General features: G+C 38.1%; 1 protein-coding gene and 1 long non-coding RNA gene across 6 annotated transcripts in view; one reads left to right on the top strand and one right to left on the bottom strand.

The window, feature by feature from the left end:
- Window positions 1-230: 230 nt before the first annotated feature.
- Window positions 231-1,471, bottom strand: LOC141571340 (uncharacterized). Its single transcript, XR_012496102.1, has 2 exons — window positions 957-1,471; window positions 231-859 (listed from the first exon to the last, which is right to left on the bottom strand). It is a non-coding gene; the product is annotated as an uncharacterized LOC141571340 (long non-coding RNA).
- An 872-nt stretch (window positions 1,472-2,343) lies between these two features.
- The window catches only part of PUM3 (pumilio RNA binding family member 3), a 44,286-nt gene continuing 20,790 nt past the window's right edge, over window positions 2,344-25,839 (top strand). Inside the window, exons 1-12 of one of the 5 annotated variants that reach the window (XR_012495725.1) lie at window positions 2,344-2,432; window positions 7,999-8,090; window positions 9,187-9,402; window positions 12,649-12,784; window positions 13,391-13,466; window positions 15,774-15,867; window positions 16,110-16,176; window positions 17,206-17,380; window positions 18,188-18,291; window positions 19,243-19,321; window positions 22,770-22,868; window positions 23,716-23,769. Coding sequence is in view for 4 of the 5 variants with exons in the window: in XM_074330498.1 (XP_074186599.1) it covers window positions 8,006-8,090; window positions 9,187-9,402; window positions 12,649-12,784; window positions 13,391-13,466; window positions 15,774-15,867; window positions 16,110-16,176; window positions 17,206-17,380; window positions 18,188-18,291; window positions 19,243-19,321; window positions 22,770-22,868; window positions 23,716-23,769 (1,185 nt within the window). In the remaining variant the exon portion in view is untranslated. Of the gene's footprint in view, window positions 2,433-2,468; window positions 2,755-4,972; window positions 4,996-7,889; window positions 7,912-7,998; window positions 8,091-9,186; window positions 9,403-12,648; window positions 12,785-13,390; window positions 13,467-15,773; window positions 15,868-16,109; window positions 16,177-17,205; window positions 17,381-18,187; window positions 18,292-19,242; window positions 19,322-22,769; window positions 22,869-23,715; window positions 23,770-25,839 lie in introns of those variants that run through there. The other 4 variants (XM_074330498.1, XM_019730026.2, XM_074330495.1 and 1 more) reach the window with 4 other exon arrangements.

Here is a 25,839-nt window from a genome sequence, read left to right on the forward strand (position 1 = left end):
TGTTGGCTAATAACTTTACAGTTATCATTTTTGAGTCAGAGTAGCTCCCAACAGGTAAGTGCTGTTTCACTCATTTTACATGTGCAGAAACTGAGGCCTCTACAAATTAACTGTCTTGTCCATGGTCATACAGACCTGGGATTCTAAGCCCGATTCCTGTGATTCCAAGGCCAGTCTTGTTAATTACATTGTTAGAAACCTCTTGGATGTGTACAAGTCTAGTTGCTCTGATTAAATTGTATGCTATATCACTTAGGAAGAACATTTCGTGCTTCTAGGAATATACATAATGCTCAACATTTAGATTATTAGATATTTGAAGAATTAATGGGTTTAATTTGGTTAACTGCAAAATTACAGGATAAACTTTGTTGCTATTCTACAAAAAACCATGATACTTTCAACTCACTCCAAACAAATAAAGCACTCAAGTGAATCCCCTTTTTCAGCAAAAGAGACTTGATAAATAACATTATTAATAATAATCTAGGACTTTGATATGTGATAACTTTTTTCTCCTTGCTGAAAAGGCAAATGAATAAGTAGGGTTTTGATGTATATGTTTACTTCAGCTATATGGTTGTCTGAGAGGATACGGGATGCTACTATCTGCGACCTGGAAAATACAAATATATCCCGCTCAGGTTTTGTGTGGTAGGGTGTTTTTGTGAAGTTATTATTTTTTTTTTTTGGACTAGCACGTAGCATACTATTTGACTAACAGGCTCTGCTGATGTACTTCTAGTAATTCCTGTTCCTCTTATTCTCTCCTCTTGAGCATTTACTGGAGAATTAATGGATTGGAGAAACCAGTCCAGAGGCAGCCATGTTGTTTGGAGTCAGGCTCACTGGATCAAAGCTGCGTAAAATGAGGGTAAAAGACGTACTTAAGTCTCATGAGACTTAAATGAGATGAAATGCAAACATAATACTTAAGGGAGACAGTAAGTACTTACCAAACATCTATGTGCTGAGCAGTGGGATAGGTGCCTGGAAAATAAACATGGCTCTGCCCTCAAGTTTAGTGAATAACCAGTTTCAAGCCAGAAATAGTATGATTGGGAAGACGGTAAAATCTGATGCTTGACACACCTGTGATCAAGTCCCAATTCCTCAACTTTCCAGGTGGCCCTCCAAAAGATATGTCAGTGTCCCAACCCCCAGAACCTAGGACAGTGACCTTATTTGGGAAAAGGATCTTTGCAGAGATAATTAAGGACCTCTATATGAGATCACCCTGGATTATTCCAGTGGGGCCCAAATTCAATGACAAATATCCCTATAAGAAGACACATTAGAAAAGTCCATTTGAAGACAGAGGCTGGGATTGGAGTCATGCAGCCACAAGCCGAGTAACGCCTGGAAACTACCAGAATCTGGAAGGGGCAAACGATTCTCTCCCAGAACCTTAGGAAGGTGCACAACCTCGCCAACAGTTTCAATTCTGACTTCTTCAGTGTGTCAAAGAATAAATTCTAGGGGGTGGGGGGTGGGAGGTGAGGGTAAGGGGGATCGAATATATGGTGATGGAAGGAGAACTGACTCTGGGTGATGAACACACAATGGGATTTATAGATGATGTAATACAGAATTGTGCACCTGAAATCTATGTAATTTTACTAACAATTGTCACCCCAATAAATTTAATAAAAAAAAAAAGAATAAATTCTATTGTTTGACACGACCACATCTGCGGCGTCAGTTTCATCGTATCGTTTCCTAACTACTACAGTCTCGTTCTCTGAAGATGAAAATGGAATAAATGCAGTCTAGAGGAATAGGCAGAGGTCAAAAATGGCAAAGATTTGTTGAGCGCTCATCACGATCATTCACTGAATTAAGCGCTTTCCATGCATGACTCAGCTATCTCCATTTTATTGATCACGTATCCAAGGCTCAGAGAAATTGAGTCATTTGCCTAAAGCCATACAGCTAGCAAGAGGAAAAAACCGGGATTACAATTGAAACCAACTCCCGAGATATCCCTTTTATCCTCCACGCTAGACTGCCACAGAGGATGGAAATCAACAGCACTCACTCAAAAAACTTCAACTATTTTCGTAGTATTTCAGGCTACGGGATTAACCGCGCCAACCAAGTCTCGGCTTCAACAAGTAGCCCTCGCGAGAAGCCTCTCTTTCCCGGCGCGGAAACTACAGGGTTAATAACGTCACTTTCCAGAGCCGCTAACACTTCCTCGCCCGACGGATCCTCTCAAGGGCCAAAACCCGCGTGTGGCTCACCCTTCATGGCTCTATATGAAAACGAATAGAAGCGGACCAATCGAAAGGCCGAAGTCGCTAATCCCCACCCCTTAACCCCAGCTCCGCGGCGGAAGAAGAAAGAAAAGAGGGCCTAGGGGCGGGGCTAGGGGAGGAAGCGGAAGCGGCGGCCGGAGCCGGACCTGCGCCTGCCTGGGCCACACGTGCACGGTGAGTGCGGCGGCCCTGGGCTCCGCTCTTGGGAGAGGTTCGCCCCGGCGGATCGCTGCAGGGGGAGAGTTTTCTCGGGGCGGCCGGAGAGGGTGGAGAAGGTGTTCACACCTGTCACTCGCTGAGCAACGTGCTGTGGACTTTTCTATTGGGGAAGTCTGGTGATTGACGGGGAGCCTGGCGATGAGGGCGGGTTTACGACACCTTCCTGCCGCGTTGCTCTGGGAGCGCTGGGTTCACCTGAATTACCTTCACGCTCTAAAATCCGGGCCTGTGCTGGTTGCGTTCAGCCTTTAGGTTGTACGTTTGACAGAGAACCGCGGTACGCCTGGTCAGTGCTAGGTGCCCAGGTTACAACCCGAATGTACTCGTGCGGTTGCAAGTTATGAGCGCTGGGATGGAAACGGACTGGGTGCTGAGATAGAGAACGGGAGAGTCCTAAGTAGTGACTTGTAAGCGGAGACCCAAAGCATGACGAGAGGCTACCCTGAAAATTGGAAGCCCAGGGGAAACTGCGCGGAAGCAGTAACTTGGGTTGTTTCTCAGGTGGGAGCTGTAGAAAGGGGACCAGTGTAGTGAACTAGGTGTACGGAAGTAAAAAGTAAAGTTAGGGGTAAAGTGGTTCGAGGTCCGTTAGGGTTTTTAAGGCCTTGGTAAGGAAGTTTAGATTTTCTCTACAATGGGGAAATATTCCCATGTTTAGCAAACAGTGAAGGCTTATAAGCAAGAGAGAAACGTGATAGGTCCTGGTTGTCTTTAGAAACTATAATTTGGTTTATTATTGATTATGTAATTGGAAACTATTGATGGTTTGGATTCCAGTGGTGGGAGTGGAGATCAAAATGGGAAGGTTAGAGCTATTTTTAAAGGGGATTGAAGAATTACTGAAGGACTGAATGTAGCCAACGAGAGAAGAAAATGTCATAGATAAATCTTAGGTTTCTTCCTTGAGCAGAGAAGCGCATGATGTACCATTGGCTGAGATGGGGAAAAATGGGGTGGGGAAAAGATGAGGATGTTTGGGTGTGGTTTGGAGTGGAAGTAAAGACTAATGTTTTGGACTTACTAAGTGTAAGGTGCTTGTTAGACACATAACCAGAGGTGGCAGGTAGGCAGTTAGACACAGGTCTGGAGCCCAAGGAGATAATCCTAATAGAGAAAGTATAGAAAGCCATTGGATTGGATGAGGTCACCTAGAGAGACGTGGAGAGGGAGGAAGACGAGGAATGCCAACAGGTTAGGTATTCAATGTTTACTACTTTCACAGCACAGTGATAAGTCTGCTGAGAGCAGTTAAAGATCAGTCACATGTCCCTCTGTCTCTAGGAAATCTCTGCTATTTCCCTTCACAAGGCACAGTTAAGCTCTCATCTCTGTGGCCCCCTGGACACTTTATATACACTGTTATAAGGCTTAAATGCGTTGTGTTGTAGTTTACTGCTTGTCTCCTCTAGCATACCACACTTTTTCTTTTTATCCAACCCAATAGCTTTGTAGTACAGTGTGTAGGTAGTCAATACATTTCAAGTCCAAAGTGTTAAATTATAAGAAGCCCATCAAAATGTGCCATAGGGGGCCGGCCCGGTGGCTCAGGCGGTTGGAGCTCCGTGCTCCTAACTCCGAAGGCTGCAGGTTCGATTCCCACATGGCCAGTGGGCTCTCAACCACAAGGTTGCCGGTTCAATTCCTGGAGTTCCGCAAGGGATGGTGGGCTGTGCCCCCTGCAAATAAGATTGAACAGGGCACCTTGAGCTGAGCTGCCACTGAGCTCCCAGATGGTTCAGTTGGTTGGAGCGCGTCCTCTCAACCACAAGGTTGCCGGTTCGACTCCCACAAGGGATGGTGGGCTGCGCCCCCTGCAACTAGCAAGGGCAACTGGACCTGGAGCTGAGCTGCGCCCTCCACGACTAAGACTGAAAGGACAACAACTGGAAGCTGAATGGCACCCTCCACAACTAAAATGGAAAGGACAACAGCTTGACTTGGGAAAAAAAGGCCTGAAAGTACACACTGTTCCCCAATAAAGTCCTGTTCTCCTTCCCCAATAAAATGAAAAAAAAAAAAGAAAGTATGCATTTAAAAAAACAATGTACCATAGGAATAAGAGGGAGCGTCGTTTGGGAAAGAGGAGAGGTGTATGGAGAAGAATTTATAAGAAATTGTCATCAAAGCTGTATTTGAAGGATGGGTAGGATTTATATTGATAGAATCGCTTTAAAGTTTGGATCCTAAAGAAGAATAGTGAGGAAGTAAGTTTGTTTTCAGTGTGGTATGTGGGTTGGGGGTAAGTTAGGACCCAATTTTGAATGGCTGTGAATGCTAATCTGAGTTTGAAATTTTTCCTTGTAGGCCATGGCAAAGTTTTGAAGATTTTAAGCAGTTAAATGACATGAAATGGGTGTGTTAATAGATGATTAATCAAGCAGCAGCAGAGTGGAACACAGGAAATTGGATCTAACAGCAAAAAACAATCTGAGCAAGAGATACAGAGCCTGAATGAGATAATAGAGGAAACGGGAAGAGAGAAATCTGAGAGACACAAAAGTGATGGTTGGATCTGAAGGTACAGGGTTCCCAAGCAAATGCATTTTGTTAAGTGAAAGAAGCAAGACCCAAAAGGCTATATATTGCCTGATTCCATTTGTATGACTGTTTTGAAAAGGCACAAAACTAGACAGATGGGATCAGCGCTTGCTGGGGGAGCCAGGAGAGGATAATTGCAGAGGGGCTCCATGGGGGACTTTTTGGGTTATGCAGCAGTAAGGTGCTGTAGTGGAGGATAAATGACTGCATATGTCACGTCAGCCCTGTACACCAAAAACAGTGACCTTGACTGTGCAGATGGAAAAATAAGTCAACCCACATATCTGGGAATGGAACGCAGACTGTGACAAAATGAACCTAACTGGTACAAACATATAAAATAACCTCACTGAAAAGATAGTGGGAAAAGAATTAACCTAAGTAACTGGAAAACTGTTGAATGGATTATGTGAGGGGGAAAAAACAAAACTAAATAAACACTGTACTGTAGTTGGTAAATTGGTATCTCATGGAGGTGCAAGTTAGCAATTCTGAAAGTACACGTGTGCTGGGATTGAACAATACACAGATTGTAGCTACTGGGAGGCAGGTGTCTCACTGTCAGAGAAAGAACTGACACATAAGCAAGAGAGGAAAACGAGCGTGAACCGTGTGGCATTAGAGTTGGAGACATTAGTATGAACTTAGGTAATAGGTAGAGAAATACAGGTTTGTGTGCACACATAGGTTAGTATACACACATATATTAGCCCTGAAAAGGCCTAGAAGCAGTGACAGCAAGCAAAGCTAGCTCTCAGATCCTGGTTTTTTTTAGTACCATTCTCGGTAAAAGGAACCATGGTTTCTGGGCTAAATTGCTGATTTCAAGGCTACTGTAGGGAAAATAGAAGATTAAGTTGGAACAAGTGCCAGGAAGTAAGGACATGCTGAAAAAAAAGATGGGGCTTGTCAAAAGGACACAGGAACGAAAAATTTCCCACTGGCCAAAGTGAGAACAATTTGAGCAACAAAATAATGACAGTATTCAGTTATAACCTCAATAGTAAAATATCTGTGAGATCCTACTGATGTAAATAAATGATTAAATACATACATGAGGAAGAAGCAAATTTTCCCTACAGAAGAATCCAAAATAATAAGAGGTAGAAGTAATGAGGGAAATAGAAAGTCACCATTAAAGCACCACAGTTACTGCTGCAGGCAAGATTCACTGGAGAATGCTAAAATCCGTGGGAGAGACACAGTGTTGCATAATCTCAAAATATATCAGCCAAAGTATTAATCGTTATGCTGGTTTTAAATACATGTATATTTTTTAATTTCTTGATTTTCTTTTTTTTAAAGGTTTTTATTGGGGAAGGGGAACAGAATTTTATTGGTGAACAGTGTACTTCCAGGCCTTTTTTCCAAGTCAAGTTGTTGTCCTTTCAATCTTAGTTGTTGAGGGTGCCGTTCAGCTTTAAGTTGTTGTCCTTCAGTCTTAGTTGTAGAGGGCGCAGCTCATCTCCAGGTCCAGTTGCCGTTGCTAGTTGCAGGGGGCACAGCCCACCATCCCTTGCAGGAGTCGAACCGGCAACCTTGTGGTTGAGAGGACGCGCTCCAACCAACTGAGCCATGCGGGAGCTCAGCGGCAGCTCAGCTCAAGGTGCCGTGCTCAATCTTAGTTGCAGAGGGCAGAGCCCACCATCCCTTGTAGGACTTGAGATGTTGAACTGGCAACCTTGTGGTTGAGAGCCCACTGGCCATGTGGGAATCGAACCGGCAGCCTTCGGAGTTAGGAGCATGGAGCTCTAACCACCTGAGCCACTGGGCCGGCCCCTAAATACATATTTTAAATTCTTGAATACCCCTCTCTCTACAAAGTGAGCTCACTTCCCTCCCCTTCAGTTTGGGATGAACTTAATGCCTTGCTTTTAATAAATAGATTATGGAAAGGAAGCATAGTAACTTTAGAAAAACCTGGCAAACATTAATCTGATCATGGTTAGTATCAGCAGTCATGTTGGTATCATGTTCCTTGTAATATGATGTGATGTCAAGGGCACTTCAGCTCTGGTATTCTTCCCCCAGAATCCATAATACCAGTCTAATAGTGAGAAAATACCAAATAAAATCCAAATGAAGGCTATTCGACCAAGTGCCTAACCGTAGTCTTCAGAAGTGTCTCGGTCATGAAAGATGAGTCAAGACTGAGAAACTGTCACAGAAATACTAACATCTACGTTAGAGAGTCAACTTTAGAAATTTAGAAATGAGTTGAATATACAATTTTGGAAAGCTGAGAAATAACCACATGGCTTTTGCCCCTGATATATTCTGTTTTCAGGAGCCTTGGGTAGGTGAGGGGTTACCTGTGGTCTGCCCTGTGCACCATGGGGTCCCTTACCCAGAAGTGAGCTGGTAGGCGGATTCCTTAAAATGAAATATTAAATATTTAAACATAATCTTTTGGAGGTCACTGAAAAGTACTGGGTTGCCTCTAAAAGAATAAGAAACATTTGAAGCTAGTCTTTGTTTTAGCTCCATTGCATTACATAGGGAACTTGTAGATAATCTTTAATATTCATTCATTAAATCTGAATTTTTGGTAAGTGCAACCTGTTGTTTGTTCCCGGCTTTTTTGGATAGAGACCAAGAAATCAAATGGTAATATTATCAGTTTCTCATCACGAAGTCTTCCCACGTTATAAGAAACACAAACACAGACACTTGTATCACATTTAATGTAAATAATGGTCTGTTTCTAGCCAGTACTATTGCTGAAATGTTGCCTCCAAATACATCACACACTAGCCAAGGGTTGTGTGTGTGTGTGTTTTCTTAGTTTTTGCGTTGCTTATTTTATTTTCAACTTTAAAATCTTAGAAGCAGTGATTGTGTAGCTCCTGGATTTGTGTGGTTACCCAGGTGATTTGTCCTGCATCTGTGAACTCAGGTACTAAATGTGGCAGTGACTACTTAATGACTCTTATTCCATGCGAGCAATCCAGTGATCCTTTTGGATTTTGTTTTTGTTTTTCAGAGTTGCTATGATGGAAGTCAAAGGAAAAAAAAAATTTACAGGGAAAAATACAAAGACGTCACAAGAAAAAAACAGATTTCATAAAAACAGTGGTAAGCTAGCTGTACCCAAATATGCTTCCCATGTGCTTGTTTTGGTCCTTGTAATTGAAGAGAGGGGTTGGTGGGATGAGGGGGCACGTGGCAGATTGCAGTCTGTATTGGTGGGTAGGATTAGGATTAAAATAAGAGAAAAAGTGGATGTTAACGTTTATGAGTTTGCATGTTCCCTGTGAAACTAAGACGTTTAAGAAATTGCTAGGATAATTGGGGGATGTAATACTCATGAAAGACCCCTTAATGTCAGCTAATGATACTGTTGTCTCATACTAGTCACACGAATTCACCACATTTTACTTAAATGCATGATAAATTGTGGCTGATGAATACACACTACTAGTAAGCCAAATACTTTCGTCTTCAAGATTTCTGATTGTGATGTCTATATTATTCCATCAGGTGTCAGTATTGCAAAATAGAAAAGTCGGGATCTGTGTAAATGACTAAATGTTTCCTAAGTAATTTTTTTTTTCCAGCAGCAGTCTTAGGGCATAGTTGTTGCAGTTTTCACATCATTTATTAGGTATTTAATTTGCGAGCTTTGTTGACCAAGGAAGATTTTTGTCAAATAACTTTATTATAGGCTTTGTATACTTTCTTTTAAAACTAGAAAGTTTGAAAAATTAACATATTTAATTTGTCTATATGGTAGACAAATTTTAAGTGTTCATTTTCTTACATTCCTGTGATGTTATTCAACCATTGGAAATGATGTGTAAAGGTTTTAATGACATGAAGTTATTAAAGTAGAATATAAAGGTATATAAATAATATCTCATCTCTACTTTATGCTTAAAACAAATACACCAAGCTGACAACTGGTTATCTCTATAATTATGGATAGTTTTTATTACGCATTTCTCTACTTTGTAGGTTTTCTACAATGAACCTGTATTATAATTTTATAATCAGAGAAAGTTTTTAAATTTTGTTTTGATTTTTAAAATCCCACCGTGCTCCATATTTGAGAGTAAGATAAAGTATGTTTCGCTAAAGAGTGTGTAATTTTCTGTAACAAGTGCAACCCAGTGGGTAAAAGAGATCTAGGCTCAGGATCATTGAACTAATAATTATTTATTGTTGTCACTAGATTCTGGTTCTTCAAAGACGTTCCCAAGAAAAGTTAAGGAAGGTGGACTTAAAATCACACCTAAGAACTTTGAGAAAGGTGCCACAAAACCAGGGAAAAAAGGTGTGAAGCAGTTCAAGAATAAGCAGCAAGGGGATAAAATACCAAAGAATAAATTCCAGCAGGCAAATAAATTCAACAAGAAGAGAAAATTTCAGCCGGACAGTAAAAGTGAGGGTAAGCACTGATTCCTTCAGCACAGTTTTTGGGGACGCTGTGTCCCGTCTGAGTCACCGCCAGAACCACCATGCACAAGGGCTCTAGAAATCTGTTAGGCACCTCCCATTCTTGTTCCTTGACAGGCAGCATTTGGGGTGGGGAGGAGATGGGATTAAATAAACAACAGGAAGCATCCTTCCTGGTCAGAATTGTCCTTTGATGCTTCGAGTTCCTTATGTCCTAGGCCCTTGTTGAATTACCCTAGCTGTGGAGTTGAGCTAAGTTGTAATGGCTTCATACAGAGGAATTCTAATAAAACTTTGCTTTCTGTAGGCTAATATTTATTTATTCATTCAATCATTTATTGAACAAACAAATATTTGAGTTTTGCATGCACTGTGCTTGGAGATGGGGGGAAAATGGACAACCAGTGAAGTACAGGCCCTGACTAATCAGCATAGAAGCGGCCTAAAATCACAGTGTGTCCAGGTAAATACCTGCCTCGGCTAAGGGTGTCTTAGTGAACAAGAGACAGGCCCTTTCCTTACAGAGCGTAGGCCACTCTAATGCAGTCAACCCATCAGATGGCTCAGATCCAGCAGGCAGTTCTGGGGAAGGTGTAGTGTGTACATGGCCTATTTGACTTTAATGGGTTCAGGACAAGTTGCCAACTGACGGGATGTACTGGCATGGCTCCTATTGAAACAAACTGCTCATCTCTTCCTGATGTTTCAGGGGTCATTTCGAACCCAGAGCTTTGCTGTCTGTTGGACACTGTGCCCCTCTTATGTGTTGTCTTGCACTGGTGTCCAGCTTACCTGTGCTTGGCGTACATGTACCTTCTCTGCAGCATCATGAGAATTTCTCTGGTGTCTCCGCTTCTCTTTTTCTCCATCGTGGCATATCCTAACACTGTTCCTTTGCTGCCAACTGCGACCACTGTCATGGGGCCCTCTCAGTCCAGTTCCCTAGCCTTGGTCTCCGCTCTCTACTCTCCGTGGGGCTTATCACTAGAGGGACAGCAGCCTTAAGACTGGGAGGTTGGGAGAGAGGAAGGCAAGGAAATTTTTCATTGTTTCTCATTAGTCTTACAGGGTCCTTTCATGCTCCAGCCCCAGTGTTATTACCCCTTTATCTTCCTTTTCCTTCTTGCCATCGCCCCCACACCCCTTAGATTCTCTTTCAGCTTCTCTTTCCTACCTCTTCTTTCTTACCCTTTCTAATAAATCCTAAAAATCTTCCTTTCCTTGCTGGAATTCTTGGCCCCTGCATTTTAAAGACACACACACATTCTCATATTAAGATCCTGCCATGCTGTAGCCTGGTTCCTTTTGCTCTAGGAGTTACGTTCCTAACACCCCAAAAGGGAACTCTGATTTTATTTTCTCATATTTTTATAGCATCAGCTGAGGGGATTGGGTACAAGACATCCCCAACATTGGGGTATCTGCTTCAGCCTAGCCTGGCATAATGTCAGTGGTGCCCAAATGTTTGTAGAATTAAATGAGCTCTGTTATTACCCTCTGAGGTATACTACGTGATGTTCTAATATTAATGGTAGATGTGCACTCTGTTGGCCTGCAATCCTCTATTACCAGGCCAGGAATAAGTAAGAAGCCAGTAAGGGGAATAAATATGTCGTAGGGTATTGTATAGCCATTAAAAATTATGGTCTTAAGGAATATATAGTTTCATGGAGGAACACTCACAGTGTAATTATGTTTAAGTGAAGACTGTAGAGTCTGAATTTTTTAGAGTAATATAAAGCATGCATAGGAAAAAGTCCAGAAGGAAATAAAATGTTAATGGTTATTAGCTAGTTTTGGGGATTATAGGAGAATTTTGTTCTTTGCGTTTTCCAAGTTTTTTACAATGAGTATTTTTAATCAGAGAAAGGGGGATATTTAGAAGAAACTAATTCTCCAAAGGGTTCTTTGCAGGATGCTCATGTTAGTAATACACATTATTGAGTTGTTCTTTGTTTGGCCTCATCAGGATTTTTGATTCAAGTGGTAAAATATTTAGATTTTTGAAGACTTAAAAAACACTAATAGACACTTGACTTTCATAGAATTCCTCAGTAAAGAACTTAGAAATTTTGATTGTGCATTGTTGTGAGTAATAGGCAGCAGAACACAAAGTTTCAGAGTCCTCTCTGGGTTTGAATCCTCACTCTACCATTTCCTAGTTGTGTGACCTTGAACTAGGAACTTAGCTGGTTGGTGATTTTGTTTACCCCATGTAAAAGGGAGGGTAATAAAGTACGGAACTCTTTGCAAGGTTCTAGTATTCAGTACAGTATTGAGGATAGTCGTCATGCTGTACATTGTCTCTAGACTTACTCATCCTATACAGCTATAACTTTGTACGGTTCAACCAGCATCTTTCTGTGTCCCTCACCTTCCTGCCCTTGGTAACCACTGTTCTACTCTGTGCTTCAGTGTATTTGACATTTTTAGATTCTACATGTATGTAAGATTTTGCAGGTTTTTTTCCTTTATGTGTCTACCCCAGAACTCATCTTGTGAAAAAATAGTGCTCACCTTACAATAGAGTTATTGTAAGAATTAAATGACTTAATACATAACAACACTCAGAATAGTGAATTGCTGTTTTTCTTGTTTTGATTTGGACTAATACTTCTTTTCATTAAGAACTGGTTATACCTAAAGTCCAATGAACTTAAAGTTCTAAAGTAGTATTTCATATTTCACTTTACAATTGAAAAAGTGCTTAAAAATTTTAAAGTGATTTCATAATATTTTTAGTTTCCTTGTTTCTTAATAGGTATCCTCTTAAGAATAAATAGCTGTTGAATGAATGATTGGTTGATTTCAATCAAATTTAAAATGTATAAACAGCACAGAAAATGAAATAAAGTATATTTACAGAGAATACAGAAGGTGCCAAAAAAAATGTATACACATTTTAAGAAAGGAAAACTGTATTAAAATTGTAATGCTCAATATATACCAGTATCAAAAGATGAATACAAGTCACGTTTGACTTCTGCAATTACAAGAGGTGCTCAAAGTGGTTACCATCAGCGTCCAGACACTTCTGATTACGGCGAACTACTTCTTGAGCAACGTTGACCGAAGTGTCCCCTTGTGTACATTTCTTTTGGCTCTTGGTATTTTCCCCCTTCTAGTTTCCCCAATGAGTATAGGTCCTGATTAGTAATTGCCCTGTGTGCCTGACTTGTACATGTTTATGGCACTTAGAATGTTACATGTAATTGAAAATAATTTCTATAACGACTAGACTCAGCAGCCAAGAAACCCAAATGGGATGATTTCAAAAAGAAGAAGAAAGAACTGAAGCAAAGCAGACAACTTAGTGACAGAACCAACTATGACATTGTTGTTCGGGCAAAGCAGCTTTGGGAGATGTTGAGAAGGTAACGCTACTTACTGGCATCTTTATTAGTCCCTTTGAGATGAAGGCAGAGTAACGTGTGTGTTGTAAACAGTGAGATTTCCTAAAATAAAGGACATAGCACTTGGGTTATTTGGGGAGTCCTCATAACCCTCCAGCAGAGGCATCTGTCTCTGGATGTCTGCCCATTGCACAAATATGTGGAACCATTAGGATAGTGGCAGATATGCTTATGAAACTATATGAGAGTTCAATTGGATTTGACATCCTTCCTGAAAGATTTCTGAGGAAACGAAGGACAATTTCTTATCGGCTAGGTTTTGTGATACTTAAGTATTTGGTATCTTGGACTTGTTTTATTATTTTCTTTACTTCTGAAGTTCTGGCTGTTAAGATTTAGATTGATGCGTGAAATTATACCTTGTGAGATGAGTTTCTGCCTTTGAGAAAATTACTTTTCTCTGGCTGCTCTGGAATAGTAATTTTAATGTCAAAAGGTTTGCTGCTTCAAAAAGAAAATCATACTGAACTAGGTGAGCATACACTGAAATGGTTTTTAGTTTTGCGTGTTTAAAATAATGTCTTTCACATAAGCTACGTTTCCTCCCTCTTTTATTCTCATTTATAGAAAAGACTGTGACAAAGAAAAAAGAGTGAAGTTGATGAGTGATTTGCAGAAGTTGATTCAAGGAAAAATTAAAACTGTAAGTAGGGCATTACTTATAGTTGCAATTTTGGCAATTGCAATTGACTTACTCTCAATATAAGGGAGCTGACCATTCATGACAAGTGAAATTGTTGTTCTTTTAAATGTATTTGGCTAAAAATTTCAGATACCTTTTATGATACTGACTAAATAAAAATTTAAGAGTGAGGGAACTTACTACTTGGAAATTGTAAAAACACCATTAAGTATTTGGCTATGTCATTTTTTAAATAATTGATTTAAAATAAATTGATGTTCTTTTAAGTTATCTTGAATGTATTAGTTCAATAATATATTACAGTGTATTGCTCTGAACTCCATATACTTTTGTATGTTCTAAATTGCTGGCTTTTTTGTGTGTGTGATGCAAACATGACTACTTTCTTTCCTTCCATGCTTTTACACACATGCAAAGATCTTTAAAATATAATAGATTAGGGAGTTCTAAAGTAATTCTCATTGTTGCTGTTTAATACTGTTTTATAATAAACTTCTGTTGACTCGTGTATTTGGATAAATACTAATGGCTGTTCACTTAAGATAATAGACTCGGTAGTTTTGGGGACTCTGGAGCGGCAGCCTTTGCCAAAACACGTACATACCGTGTTTCCCCGAAAATAAGACCTAGCTGGAAAATCAGCTCTTATGTGCCTTTGGAGCAAAGATTAATATAAGACCCAGTCTTATTTTACTATAAGACTGGGTCTTATATAATATAATGTAATGTAATACAATGTAATATAATACCGGGTCTTATATTAATGTTTGCTCCAAAGACGCATTAGAGCTAATTGTCCGGTTAGGTCTTATTTTTGGGGAAACACGGTAGGTTTATCCAGAGACTATATTGCAGTTAAAGGATAATGTCTTGAAATAGCAAGTTCCCAGCTGCTGCTTTTGTACAAATCCAGCAAGATCATTTTAGAAAAGAACTCCTCATCTCTAGCAGTCTATTATCCTCAATTTATAAATGTTTTACAGTCAAGATCCTTTCCTAGTTGCCCTTGGATTATTTACTACATGCCCATGGACTTGGCGGTTAGTCTGGTGTTCAGATGCTCACTCTGCTGCTTAACATAGTGGCTTTCGGACAGTGTCAGTCTATTTATTATTTACTGTTTGCTGAGAATTACACTAACCAACGCATATGTTGTCTTCTTTCCCTTAAGGTCATTATCCCTATTACACATTTCATACATCTAAGACTCAGACTAAGTTAAGTTTCATTCCCAGGGCCATAGGAATAACAAGTTCCTTAATATCTCATAAACTTAACTTGTCTCTTCTGTAAAGTGGAAATCACAACAGCCGCACTCTTGAGGTTGCTTTGAGGTCTAAATGAGAAAACTATATTTAAAGCCTGTACGTTGGTTATATAGTAAGTAATCAATATAGGCACAAAACAGCCTTATTTAAAAATAATGTTTTTTGAGTTTTATCAGAACTGTCTACACATATTTCCCTTAAGGAAATTCTTCTGAAATCCACGGACTTCGGAGGTGTACCTTCACCTTCTGGTTTGTTGGAATTCAAAAATTTTAAAGACAGACTGAGCAGCAAATAATAAGCACTATTCAAGTAGACTGGTAATATAGCACAATAAATAATTTTGCATGGCTGATTGTAGTTATTGCTATAGAAAATTGATCAAGTCCTTCATTGAAGATCTAATCCATTCAGTAGTTGTGGTGGGAAGATGGATTGGAGAATCAGATTTGAAATACAACAAATTTTTAGGAATATAACTGGATATATGTTTGGTGATCATAATGAAAATCGGAGTAATAGGGGGATTCACTTATAATGTGTGTCTAGATATTTTTACTTACATAGCAAGACTTTTAAATCTATCTTACATTTTACCTTTGCTTGCCACAGCCAAACATTCTGAGATTATTTATATTTTTTTAAAAATCGTAGAATAACAGAATTTTTGAATTGGAAAATTCTGTATAGCGAAAAGAACTTTCAGAGAAATGAGAAATATGACATGCATATTCATTGAACAGGTTTGGTTTGATTTGGTTTTGTTTTAATTAGTAATGGTAAGAATCTTGCAAAACGGTTAAATCTATTCCTGTCTCAATGCCATGTTGTAGGCAGCAAAACCAGAGAAAGCCATTCTGTACAATTAAAGCAAGTATTTGTACTCCTGGTTAACCTAGATTTAATTTTATCCATGAAGACCCTACCTTTTTTTCTAACAAGGAATTCTGAAAGACGTAGCAATAGAACATAACCACTATGATAAAGACATAAATCTTCAGAGATTTCGTCTAAAGGCCCAAGTCTGTTTTTCCTCCAGATTGCATTTGCGCATGATTCAACTCGTGTGATCCAGTGTTACATTCAGTACGGTAATGAAGAACAGAAACAACAGGCTTTTGAAGAACTGCGAGGTAGGTATTTCTTACATACTGAAGGTTAATTGTAATCATTTTTAATTAGTCACTTGTTTTCTCTTAAAATACCCAAGACTGTCTTGGAAAATAATTCTGTCCTGGGAAAGTAGTGTGTCCTCTGCAGGACTTTTTGTTTTTTGCCTGGGATAAATAGAGAGTTATTTGTGTTCTCAGGATTGTGCATTTATCTTGCCTCTGTTTCTGAGGAATCATTGTAATGTAACGTATTTGTTTTTCAGATGATTTGGTTGAATTAAGTAAAGCTAAATATTCCAGAAATATTGTTAAGAAATTTCTCATGTATGGGTAAGTTGTTGTATTTATACAATATTTTTTTACTAGTTTTTTTAAAGGTTCGGATACCGATTGTATGCAAATGTTACTTAAAAGTCCGTGACCATAATAATAGCCCTGAGCAGGTGTTTGTAATATTTCCAGGGAGTATGGTTTTAAAAACAATTATTGAAATTAATGTAAAATGATGGTACTGCCCTCATCATTCTTATGAGATGTCTTGAAGCCCTGAAGAAGAGAAGTGAAATAATTAACTTGTAATTTGTTACCAGTATTTAGAGGGTAGAGGCTTGGGAGGGGCAGGTGAGTAGACTCAGGCAGAGTCAGTGGGTCAAGAAATGTCAAGATGGGAGGATTTTCTAAATTGCGTATAATTGATACTTGTCTTGATGTCTCTTTCTGAGTGTAATAATTGCCAAAATATGCTAACCAACAGCAAAAAAGCACTGTTGACAGAATTTTCAAAAACTATTCCTGACTATAATTATCAGATGCTTGATTGTTTTAGGATGTAATATAAATACTTATGATTAAGTCCTGTTTTAAAAGAGCATCCTTAGAATATGTTTTATTCATATTTCCGTGCATCTTTGACTTTCACCTTGTCCTTTTGTCCTTACCTACTTTTTTCAAGCTGAACAATTTAATATGGGAACTGACATTTATTGAGCACTTATTATGTGCTGGTCACAGTTCTCCGTATATCTTACTTAACTCATTTCATCCTCACGTCAGTGTTATTCTTTCTATTTTCTGAATGAAGAAGCGGAGGCACAGAGAGGTTAAATAACTTGCTCAGGGTCTTTTAACAGGTAAGCAGAGCCGTTTCAAACCCAGGCAGGCTGGCTACTGAGTAACTTAGAAAGCTTGAGGTAGAAATATAAGGAAGTTTAACCTTTCTTCACATAAGCATTTTTCTGTAGTAGGACCTTCCCCCCCAACGATGAGTTGGCCTTAGGAGTTATGTTGGTGTTATGTTTTGTTGCCACCCAGCTTTCTCCTTGTAACACTCATCTTTTCCCATGATCACATTGGGGTTAGGAGTAAACCCCAGATTGCAGAGATAATAAGAAGTTTTAAAGGCCACGTAAGGAAGATGCTCCGGCATGCAGAGGCATCAGCCATCGTGGAGTACGCATACAATGACAAAGCCATTTTGGAGCAGAGGAACATGTTGACGGAGGAGCTCTATGGGAACACATTTCAGCTTTACAAGGTAACAGTTCAAGGCATTTTTTTCTAGTGTTTAGTGTTTTTCTCTTGGATTATTTTGTCTCTGGTGTAGTGATTATACTTTCTTTCTCCCAGAGCACTATCTTTAAATCCCGTTTAGGACGACTTTTGTTACTCCTTCCCACGTGCTCTGTGTAATGCTTCAGTGCTTCCGTGTCCATAGTCAGATAGACTCAGGTAGAAGACTCTTAGCAGTTAGTGAAGCTTTGTAACCATGCGGTAACCAACTCTGGCTGAAGTGCGTCGGGTGCCCTGTTGCTGCCTTTTCCTGTGTTTCTTCATGAGTGTGTGGATTATCCTCCAGGTTGTATGTAGAGAGGAAGGGGAGTAGAGAGACCCAACTTTGGTTATAGTACAGGGATTGAACTGAAAAATGCCAGTGATGGGACTGGGACAGTTACAGGATCCATTTCAGACCTTGGGACACAAATGCCCACACTAACCTCCAGGGGTAAGTATTCATTCCTAGGTTGCATCCTCCACTAGTCAGGTTCCGTTCCTGGGCGGAATTTAGTGCCCTGTTTCTTTGTTAACAGTCGCTATAGGAATATACGGATAATTACAACTCATGGTAGCAAGGAATTACGAACTGACTCTTTGATCTTGTGATTCGGCACGTGCTAGGTGCTTGGCAAGTGCCTGTCGGCCGGCTGTGTTGGTTGGTATATATGAAAATAAATATATATGAAATTTATTTTGCTTATTTAAGTGACTGTAATTGATTTTCTTTGTTCTGAAGCTGAAGAAACTTGATTAAATTTACAGGAGTTTGATTTTTCTTCTGTTGCAGTCAGCAGATCACCCAACTCTGGACAAAGTATTACAGGTACACCCAGAAAAACTAGAGCTTATCATGGATGAAATGAAACAGATTCTAACTCCAATGGCACAAAAGTAAGAAAACCATTTTGTCTTAACAAATAGCATTTGAAAAAGGAAAGTTTCTGTCACCCTTGCATAGAAAAGATGGATAATTTTCCAAGTCTAGTCTATTATTTATGTTGAATTGTAAGACTTAGAAATCCGAGAGTGTGGCCTCCTTGGCATTTGTACCATAGTGGAATGGTTAAGACGTAGCCTGGGTGTGAATCCTGGTGACCCCTCAGTTACTGTGTGACCTCAGCAACTTAACCTCTCTGTGCCTCAGTTTCCATGTCTATAAAATTGGGATAGTAATAATACATAATTCATAGAGTTTTATGAAGATTAAACGGGTTAATATTTCCAAAACACCTAGAACAGTGCTTTGCCCATGAAGGTAACATGTTTTGCCATCTACTTAGACACTCAGTGTGAATGTGAAGTCTTTGGTGCTTGATCGTTAACCTCCACTGTGCACCGGAAATCACCAAATGTCACACCAGGAAGTTTGGATCAATTAGGTGTTGCAGTTTAAAAGATCTACTCAGGTTTTAATTTTGCTAAAATTATTTTGTGAAACTGGTGCATTGTGAAGGGTGCTTGACAGAAAGAAAACAGCTATAAAAATTAGGTCCACGTATGGATTTCCAACCGTGCATCCATTGTTGGGTAAAAAATACAGATGTCCTTATTTAAGAGAGTAGAGTATATTTTGAATAATGATTTATTTCATCTTTGCTGATTAAATACTAGAAATTTGTACCCTGGTTTTGGTTGCAGATGGCACTAAAATGTTTTTATACTCTGGAAGTTTTTTTCAGTTTTAATACTGCTAAAAGATGAGATCTGTCCTATCACAAATTATATTTGCTAAAACCATTTCACTTGTTTTGATTACTTTAGGACAGCCAGAGTTACCTATGTTTGTATTACTGTAGTGCCTGTAGCATCTGATGTGTTCTCTTCTCCCTTTTTTGTTTTCAGGGAAGCTGTGATTAAGCACTCATTGGTGCATAAAGTATTCTTGGACTTTTTTACCTATGCACCCCCAAAGCTAAGATCAGTAAGTTCTTGGTTTTAGTTTTCAAACTAAACATAGAAGAAAAGCCATATTAAAATGTGAAACACTGCTTTGATGTGCTTTGTCTTTTGGAAATTTTAAGGAGTTCTTTTCCTTATTTAGAGAAGATGAAGCATGTCTGCTAATTGCATTTGTAGTTTTGCCAGAAGACAGTAGAATTGACCATAGTTTTATCAACTCCATTGAATATTTTGTTCTTTTATTATTATTATTATTATTATTATTATTATTAGTTTCTGGTGCACAAAACAATGTAATAGTTAGACATTTATCATTTGTATCCCTCACACTGTGTCAACCCTCCTCCCTCCATCCACTGTCCCTCTGACATCGCACACAGCCGTTACATTTCCATTCTCTATTCCTAATGCTGTATTCAGCTTCTTCTAACTATACACATACATATATATGTATGCATATATATATGTATGTATATATATATATATATATATATATATATATATATATATATACACACACACACACACTTGTAGTTGACATTCATTATTGTTCAACTTCAGCTTCAGGTGTACAGTGCAGTGATCAGGCATCTACATCATCCCTGAGGTGGTCTCCCTAACGAGACAAGTGTCCATTGGATGCCCTACAAAATCTTTGCAACATTCCCCAAACTAACCTTTCGTGATCCCGTGGCAATCTTGTGGTTACTGACTATGCTTTCTAATCCCCTCACCTTCCCCCTTATCTCCAGCCCCCCTTCCCATCTAGCAACCCTCAGTTTTTCCTCTATGTCTCTGAAACTGTTTCTGATTAGTTCATTCATTTATTCTTTTCTTTAGATTCCATATATAAGTGAGATCATATGGTATTTGTCTTTCTCTGTCTGACTTATTTCACTTAACATAATGTTCTCTAGGTCCATCCATGTTGTTGCAAATGGTAAGATTTCTTTCTTTTCTTTTTTTTTTAAAGATTTTATTGGGGAAGGGGAACAGGACTTTATTGGGGAACAGTGTGTACTTCCAGGACTTTTTTCCAAGTTAGGTTGTTGTCCTTTCAATCTTAGTTGTGGAGGGCACAGCTCAGCTCCAGGTCCAGTTGCCGTTGCTAGTTGCAGGGGGTGCTGCCCACCATCCCTTGCGGGACTCGAGAAATTGAACTGACAACTTTGTGGTTGAGAGCCCACTAGCCCATGTGGGAATCGAACTGGCAGCCTTCGGAGTTAGGAGCATAGAGCTCTAACCGCCTGAGCCACCAGCCCAGCCCCTTCTTTCTTCTTTATGGCTGCGTAATACTCTATTGTATAAATGTACCACAGTTTCTTAATCCAGTCATCTACGGATGGGCATTTCGGTTGTATCCATGTCTTGGCTATTGTGTATAGTGCTGCAATAAACATAAGGGTGCACACATTTTTTTGAATTAGAGTTTTGGATTTCTCCGGATACCTAGGAGTGGAATTGCTGGATCATAAGGTAGTTCCATTTTCAGATTTTTGAGATACCTCCATACTGTTTCCCATAGTGGCTGCACCAATCTGCAATCCCACCAACAGTGCACAAGGGTTCCCTTTTTTCCACATCCACGCCAGCACTTGTTGCTTATTGATTTATTGATGACAGCCATTCTGACTGGGGTGAGGTGGTATCTCATTGTGGTTCTTATTTGCATTTCTCTGATGGTTAGTGAGAACTCCTTTGAATTTTTGTATTTTAATTATAATCCAGAGAGGATCCTCTAGCTCACCTAATCTGAAAATTAACTAACAGATAGAGGGCTGTTAATCATTCAGGTAGTTTGGAATTCACCTGTGCCGATACTAAAAACAAAATTATGTTGGTGTTTAAAGGTTAAAGGACACTTATGTAAAGCTAAATGGGCCATGAAAAATTGGACCCTATATGATAGAAGGAAAAGGAATAGGGACTAAAGGTAAATTACACTGCCTTTCAAGTCAATGATGGGAATACAAATGAGAATTCATTGTTTAGCTCCCCGAACTTTGCTTGCTTCATTGTACAATGACTTCATCATCTATTTATCCTCAGAGTAATATGAGGGATAAGTAAAATAATGATATTGACTTCTTAACAAATATTCCAGACTAAACATTCACAGAAATTTTAACCCTCTCAAAATTGACATAGAAAATAATTTTCCAAGAGTAGCCACCCACCTAAGCTTGTGGTTCAGTGACAGTAGCAGTGCTGCTTCTCTTTTGGGGAATTCTCTCCCTGTCCTGCAGAGCACAGTATCTCACAGTTGTGGATTTATTGAGGTATTGAGGTAAGACTATATTCTCAGAGCTGTGAAAACGATCATTTGAATATATTCAGTGAGGAAAAATCTTTGTTTTTAGTGTTAAATGTATTTTAGTAATAGCAAAAAATCATTGGGAACCCAGTGTGAATATAAAATAATGAGACAAATCTTTTCTGGCCCTGGGGGCATTTTCAAAAGACAGACTTAAACCTTTGGGTTAGTGGAAGCATAATTGGAATATGTGTGTAACTCTCCAACTGGGTAGCTTTGAAGAGATTCATAAGTTTATGTATGCAAACTGAAAACTGTTGTTGATTCATCCTGGGAAAAGGTTGTAAGGTAGTTATAGGTGAAATTGCTTGTCTCTTATTGATGAAAATAGGCACCCACCTTTCTCTTTCCTGGCAGAATACATTGTACTTATTTCTTTATTTAATGTAAATTTTAAATATTGGTAATGCACTAAAATGGGCCCCTGCAGCTGTTAGCTGTCAGAACTCATTTATGTCTACATATATGCTAGACTTCTGAAGCACAATTTAGCAATTATATGCATTGAAAATGAATAATAAAGATTAAAAATAAACTAAACTATGTTGTAAGAAATTAATGATTGGATTTTTACCAACAGGTCATTGATACTGAAGGCCTAATCTAATAGATTAGTTTTTCGTAGGGAAATGTTATTTAAGTGTTTTGTGGTGAATTGTTAATTTTTCTGGAAGTAATCCAGTGAGAAACTAAAAAAGAGAAACCTTTTCAGCCAAATTTAGTGTTTTGGTTCTCTGCTCATTTTATATATACACATGTCTCTTTTAGGGAAGAGCATCATTTTTTTTTTTTAATCTGGCTTTTTAATTAACTTCTGACCATAGCCACCTCCTGGCCTTCTTTTTCTTGAAAATTCATTTAGGGTATACCATATATGTACTTATTTTTTTGAATAGACAATGTATTTTAATACAGACATAAAATAGGTATTTTAATAGAAATTGCTTGTCAGCAGTATTTCCTACTCTTGATGGAAAAGAATGTTTCTAGAAAGATGTTTTGTATCCGTGTGCTTGTCTACAGAATGAAAAATTAAATTGTTTGCTACCTGTACTGTTTTTCATTCTCTGCACATAACAGGTCCACAGTAGACAGATTTTTTTTGTTTTAAGGCAGAAAGAATAACCCAAAGCCTCCATGGTTCTGTGTTCCCTAGGAAATGATTGAAGCCATCCGTGACGCGGTGGTATACCTGGCACACACACACGACGGCGCCAGAGTGGCCATGCACTGCCTGTGGCATGGCACTCCCAAGGTAAGTGTGTCCGGGCTTCACTTGCCTTTCCTTAGACTTGCTGTCTCCTTTGGTCTTTTCCTGTTGTGCACAAACAACTTTATCTTTGCAAAGTTGTGCCTATGAGATTCACAGGAATTGGCTTTTCTTTGAGCCTAGTGTTTCTTCTCTGCGGGAGTTTTCATTGTTTGGGGAGCAACTTGTCAAGCAAATAAACACCATATTTATGTTATTTACAGACGTTTTGGTACCTGTCAAGCTCCTTGATTCCTCATTTAATGATATTAGTGGGGGAGGGAGAGGAGGAAGGAGACAGTGAACAGTTACGCATTTGCTCATGTGAGTGTTAAATACTTTAAGGGAAAAGGGAAAAAGTCCACATTAATTACAGAAGTTTAACAGAAAAGATTCTCATTCTTGTGATCAATAAAATTCTGCCTTTAAAAGACAGTTATACTTTGTCCACTTTTTAAATTTATACAAATTTAATTTGGATTCAACAATAATGTGCTGAATGTCATCTGTAAGCTAGACTTATGCATTTGAAGACTGTTCAGACATTGGAAGAGGACCTCTCCATTCTCCCTGTAAAGGGCGATAGTTTCACTAGGTTCGCCTTGCAGCTAATAATTTTATGGTTCCATATTTATGTCTTAATGAATTATCACATACAAGTCTAAGATTACAGTAGCTCTGAAAGGGCTTCTAATAATATATTGCAAATTTTTTCATTCTGGCTGCATAACTATATTCACTAATGAAAAATAATGCCATTCAAGTGACAATTTAATATTATATAAAATTTTTAGCTATGAAATACCTTTAATCTATAATTAAAAATTACTTGAGACAATTTTTCTTTTTTAAGGACAGGAAAGTGATTGTGAAAACAATGAAGACTTATGTTGAAAAGGTGGCTAATGTAAGTATAAGAAAACTACATATTTCTTTTAATTATTTTTAATAATGAAATGAAATCATGTCTATTACGGAAAATTTGAAAAATTCAGAAAATTACCATTGCCAGAAAATTATTCATTGTTTTATTAGTTCTTTTCTATGCATATCCATGCATATTTATATTACCAAATTTGCACAAAATGAGATTTTTCCTTTTTTCATTTAACATTTTGTGACAATTTTCCATTTTTATTAGATATTTTTCAAAAAACCTGATATTTACTAACTTATTTAATGAGTTTTTCCAATCATGTTATTGACATGGAAATTACTGCCTAGAATAAATTTGTAATATGGTCAAAGAACATTCTAATTAAGTTTTATAGTTCTTTGGAATCCTTTGGAGATGCTGTAACAGTTTTCCTGATGAAATTAGAGGATATTTTTGAGTGTTTCTAGGAATTTAAGTAGTTTTCCATAGTATTTCTAGAACTTATGTAGTAGTAAATGCTATTTTTTAATTTTTGAGTTATTTCACATTTTATAGCTTCTCATTTACTGGTGAACTAAAATTAGTGATATTAACAACTTTTTCCTATGAAAAATCTAAAATTACATATTTTCTTTTTTGTGATTGGAACTGTGTATGTATAGTTTTATATTCTAGGGGTTTAAGAGAACTGTTAGCATCTGGTGAATACTTAATATAATAAGTACTAATTCCTACCCAGATAAATTGCTGCTGTGTAATTGTATCCATCCATACCTGTTGTCTTCTGTAGGTTGGAGACTAGGATGAGAGAATGAAACCACTTAGAAGGCAGCTAACTTCTCTGTAACACAATGAAATAAAATGATTCTCTAGTGAATTGTTTCCAGAGTATGAGAGTATTTTTTCATTACTCATCAGTAAATCTTTTTGTATATTTTAATTTGAATATTTTAATTAGAAATGAATAAGAATAGAATGTTAGAAAGTTCTAAAAGGTATTAATAATAAAAGACATTTTTAAGTAATAAAATTAGGTTGCTTTAATTTTATAGTTATAACAACAATTTTTTTGAGAAACTAACTCCCACAAGGCCCAATGATGGTAACAAGAAATTAACAAGCAATATCTTTTTTAATCTCAAGCAGTTGCTTCTAAAAGGGGGGAGATAAATTAACCCATGGATTTGACTTATGAGTTATTTAAAAGTGTTTAATTTCTAAATATTGGGGGTTTCTTGGCATACTCTGTTATTTCAGTCCTTTAAATGTATAAAGACTTATTTTATGGCCCAACAAATGGTCTATCATAGTATCTTGAAAAGAATGTGTTTTGCGGAGTTGTTGGGTGTGGTACTCTATAAATGCCAATTAATGATCAAGGTGGTCGATAGTGTTCAGATCACCAGTGCTTTTATTTATCATTGTTTATTTCTATTAAAATCTCCAATTGTAATTATAGAATTGTCTCTTTCTCATTTAACTTCTGTCCCAACTTCTTTTCTATTCACCCAGGGATGTTTTATGTTTAGGCGTGCTTCTGTGTGTGGGACTTAAAAAATCAGAAATCATTGGTTGTGTACTATGCACATTGTTCTCTGTCCCTTTGTGTCTGCACTTTGTTTCTGTCACTTAATTCATCTCAGGGGGTCATTTTATTGCAATATATATATATCCCTCTGTCTGCCTCACTTTTTTAGATGACTATTATATTTCATTATATGACTTCCATAATTCGTTTAACGAGTCCCTACTGTTGGACACTTGGGTAGTTTCTAGTTTTTTTGTTATTTCAAATAGCACCCCAGTGCATATCCTTTGTGCATATATGAAGGCATATTTGTAAGATAAATCCAGAACTAGAATTGTTGGATCAGAAGGTACGTGCATTTTAAGTTGTTATCGATGTTGTCAGTTGCCCTTCAAAGGAGTTTACAGTCTCACCAACGACATAACAGTGGGCCTGTTTTTCCCCAAACCTTTGCCAAATTAGTATATTATCAAGGGTTTTCACTTTTGTGTATAGGATAGGTGGATAATGGTGTTTCATTATTTTAATTATTGTCCTTAATTAATGAGCGTTATTTCATGTGCTTAAAGCCA

This window comes from Rhinolophus sinicus, linkage group LG04, assembly GCF_036562045.2.
Source record: "Rhinolophus sinicus isolate RSC01 linkage group LG04, ASM3656204v1, whole genome shotgun sequence".
Taxonomy (NCBI): domain Eukaryota; kingdom Metazoa; phylum Chordata; class Mammalia; order Chiroptera; family Rhinolophidae; genus Rhinolophus; species Rhinolophus sinicus.